This window comes from Gossypium raimondii, chromosome 5 (genome assembly GCF_025698545.1).
Source record: "Gossypium raimondii isolate GPD5lz chromosome 5, ASM2569854v1, whole genome shotgun sequence".
Classification (NCBI taxonomy): domain Eukaryota; kingdom Viridiplantae; phylum Streptophyta; class Magnoliopsida; order Malvales; family Malvaceae; genus Gossypium; species Gossypium raimondii.
The window spans coordinates 44810745-44814725 of record NC_068569.1 but is presented as its reverse complement, the minus strand read 5'-3'; the positions used below and the strand labels follow the sequence as shown (position 1 = coordinate 44814725).

At 40.4% G+C, this 3981-nt stretch overlaps 1 protein-coding gene across 1 annotated transcript; it reads right to left on the bottom strand.

The window, feature by feature from the left end:
* Positions 1-303: 303 nt before the first annotated feature.
* Positions 304-1104, bottom strand: LOC105767084 (uncharacterized). The gene is made up of 2 exons (XM_012586609.1): positions 983-1104; positions 304-937 (listed from the first exon to the last, which is right to left on the bottom strand). Exons 1-2 carry the CDS (start codon positions 1102-1104, stop codon positions 304-306), a joined length of 756 nt encoding a protein of 251 aa, XP_012442063.1.
* Between the last annotated feature and the right edge of the window lie 2877 nt (positions 1105-3981).

The window sequence follows — 3981 nt, the reverse complement described above, 5'->3', positions numbered from 1 at the left end:
TGACATCTAGAGCATCTCTGTCGTCTCGGTGACGTGTAGCATAAACTAAAACAGCTGCTTCGCCTTAGTCTGTCCAGCACCTCTGCCCGGTGGTCTCTGTCCACGACCCATACCATTACCACCCCTAGCCTAACCACGGCCTCTAGGTAGCTACTGTGCAACCCTCTGTGCCTGTGCAGTACCAGTACCCTGAGCTTGCATCTGATCGTCCCTCAACAGACATTCCCTAATGCGATGATCCAATGATCCACACCTCAGACACGCCCCAGTCCTTCTCCAACACTCGCTCTGATGGCGTCTACCTCAGTCGACACATGGCTGCAGTCCAGTAGCAGTAACAAGGGGCCCAACTTTAACTGGCCCATCAGCTCTAGCCTTTTTCTTAGGCCTCTGCACAGAACTCGAGAACTCTGAATCCCTCTTGTTCCTACCTCTCTCCCTATCGCAGTTTTGGTGCTCAGTGCACTTAACCTCCTCGGTGATTTTTGCTTCCTCAACCAGTGAAGAAAAATCACGCTCCCTCTGCGGACCTATCAAGATTCTTAAATTATCTCTGAGGCCATCCTCAAAGTGGACAAAATGCTCATATTCAGTAGCCACCATACCTCGCGCATAACGGCTCAGTCGCAGGAATTCGGCCTCATACTTGACCACTGATTGATCTCCCTGTGTTAGATTCAAGAACTCCCTCCTACAGGAGTCCACATAACTAGCTCCTACATACTTCCCCTGGAAGGCGGTCTTAAAGAACTCCCAAGTCAGACGTTCGGGCTGAGTGCCCTCCTTAATAGTAAGCCACCACTGATAAGCCTTATCGCGCAGCAGCGAGACTGCACCCTTTAATTTCTGCTCAGAGGTCCAATCTAGGTCATCCATGATCCTTTCCTTGGCCTCAATCCAGTACTTAGCCACATTAGGGGTGACCCCAGTGACACCCCTGAAGACCTCAGCTCCATTGAACCGGAGTCATTCCGTAACCGACCCACTTCCCCCGGATCTAGGTTTTGGCCCAGCAACCTTCTCCAATATCCTTAACATAGCCTGAGACAATGTGTCGTTCCCGGCAATGCGATCATGATACTCAGTCTCAGTAGCAGGCGACATTGGTGTCTCACTCGTGTCCAAATTTAGTATATTACCCAGGGAAGAGGGCTCAGATCGAACCCCCTACAACATCTTCCTCGGCCTTAAGTACCACATCCACGTATACGTCATGTGCTCATGTCTATTCAGATTTAATTGTATTATGAATTTTTATGCATCAGTTTCAATTTCAGTAATTACTAGTAGATGTTTTATGTTAACAGTTTCAGTAATTCAGAGTGATTTTCGTAAATCGCAGTATCTATCAGTTTTGTTATAGTCTTAATATACACCATCTAGAGTGTTTTCACAGTATACTACCTACAGTAGTTTCAAAATATCATAACATATATCAGTTTCACAATATCATAGCATGTATCCATTTTAGAACACTTACAGGATCGGCGCTGGAGACTTGGTGCACCATATACCCAGTAGAAATATTTGAAATCATTTAAAAACCAATTTTTCAAAGACCAAATTTAAAACCATAATCCACAATCGAGTTTTGCAACTCGGCTCTGATACAACTAAATGTAACACCCCAAACTCAGCCTAGACGTTATGGCCGTAGTGTTTTTGAAACCTCGTTGTTACGTTAAAAATTTTCCTTGTTATTATCTTTAGTAAACCTTCGTTAGAAATTAGGAAGTCATCTTTATTCATTTAAAACATTTTTTTTGAAACATCCCTCGTTGCGGAAGCTTTAATAAAATAGTCTAAGTGATCATGCGTTTAGAAACTACATTAAATTTTTTGAAAACTGAATTTCCTACGACCAGCAGGTATAAATCCATAAAGTAAAATAAATAAATAAAAACCCAAAATTTAACACCAAATTCCCAGAGGGTCCTTAAATTACAACCCAAATAATCAATAATAATTAAATCATAAATGTAAATTGAAAACCATGAAGTCCAAAAATTTCTGTGGTCACCACTGAGTCCTTCTTCGCACCGATCCGTCTTAGTCTGGGGATTACCTGTGCACATTAAACAAGAAGGGTGAGTGTACGTAAACTCAGTGTGTAATCCTGCAGAAACAAACAAACAATCAGTATTCACAGTGCATAGTTGAACAGTCTTGGGCCTAAGGCCTTTTCAGTATCAATGATAGTTTGGGCCTTAGCCCATCTCAGTACAGTGTCAAAAATGCAGTAGGGCCTTAGCTCATCACAGTATCAGTAGCAGTAACAGTTATGCAGTAGAAAAATCCTACCCATCCATCCTCTACACACTATCTCCATCCAACCCTACACTCCATGTGGGGATATAATCAACCCACCCATCCCTACACTCCAAGTACTACCGAATGCGGCACAAAACAGTAGTTTGCAACTGAGCTGTCAGTAAATTAGGCTTAAAGCTTTTTAGTACACTTCCTCTGAATAACAACCCCCAACCCAATGCAATGCAACATACAATGGATGATATGCTATTATGCAATTTCAGTACATATATTTGCTTTAGATATGAACATGCTTAGTACAAATATCATTCAGTCAATTTCACACATTTAGGGGTTTCAGTAGAGCTTACCGACCTTACAGTAGGTTCACAGTTGACTTGGTCGACCCGTGCAACCTTAGAAACATTCCGGTAAAAAAGGACCCATACACCTGTGTGTGCCTCTATGGCCCACTCGGCCTAAATTGGCCTTGGCCGTGTGATCAATTTTTAATGCACCCCATGCTAGCTAAATATTCATATATGTTTTCACTATTTACTTATATGTTCATTCAAAGCTGGCTACTTGAGTCATTGTCCCTATATTATTTATATCTTGAGCTACAGAATTCCAAATTAAGATCCGCTTGATGTTTTTCGAAACTAGAACCTTGTCTCACAAAATTCATTATATCTCATAACTTACGATTTCATTACTTACACTATTTCTTCAATGAAAAACTACACTTAATAAAACTTAATTTCATAGTTTAGTCAACCTCCAACTCAATTTCCACTATTTTTGATGATTTTTCAAAGTTAGGCTACTGCTGCTGTCTAAAACTATTTTAGTGCAGAATGTTGATTTCCAAGTTTATAACACTCTTATTTCCTTTCTCTACAATTTTTTTGCATAATTTTATCTTATTTCTCTTCTTTCTCGTCAGCAATCAATTCTAACTTTTTGCCAAATCCCATTTTCTACGTTTCGGGTACACACCTGGTATCGTTTTTGATGCGTAAGCACTCCTAAGCCTCCAGAACCTAAAAATCGACCAACAAATCTCCAGATTAATCACTTAATTTGTTTTTAATCAACTAATTTTAGAAGTAAATCGACTAAAAACCAAACCAAACCCTTACCTCGCTTGAGTAACCACGACTTCGCACAATCACAGCTCGATTCAAAACCATCAGCCCCTTGATTAACTCCTAAACACCAAAAAGGAATCCCCCTTTCAGAGATTAACCAAGAACGATTAGCAATAGATAAAATCGTTACTTATCGAACACACGCAACCAACGATGAACAACCAAATCAATTGGAAAATAAAGAAAGAAATGGAAGGGGAAAAATAATGGAAATTTCAACAGCAACTAGGGGAAAGAATCGGCATAGGAGGGAAAAAAGAAGAAAAAAAAGTCAAAAATAGGGCTATGTGCTTAAGCTCGATATGAGCAAAGCATATGACTGGGTGGAGTGGAGCTTCCTTGAAAAAGTGATGATACAAATGGGCTTCTCTAGAGATTGGGTTAAAAATTATGAATTGTGTTTGTACGGTGCGATATAAAGTCAAATGCAATATGAACCTTACTAACATCATTATTCCGGAAAGGGGTCTTCGCCAAGGAGATCCCCTATCCCTTTACTTATTTCTCTTCTATATGGATTTTTTTTCACATGTTGCTTTCTGCCCAAGAGAATCATAAAATTGAGAGCATCCGTGCGAGT

Bases quoted from the DNA above. Each gene is read 5' to 3' on its own strand.
- LOC105767084 (XM_012586609.1), bottom strand. From the start codon at position 1,104: ATGTCGCCTGCTACTGAGACTGAGTATCATGATCGCATTGCCGGGAAC. The intron at 938-982 runs GTCGGTTACGGA...TGAGGTCTTCAG, and splicing joins CCTAGATCCGGGGGAAGTGG to GGGTGTCACTGGGGTCACCC.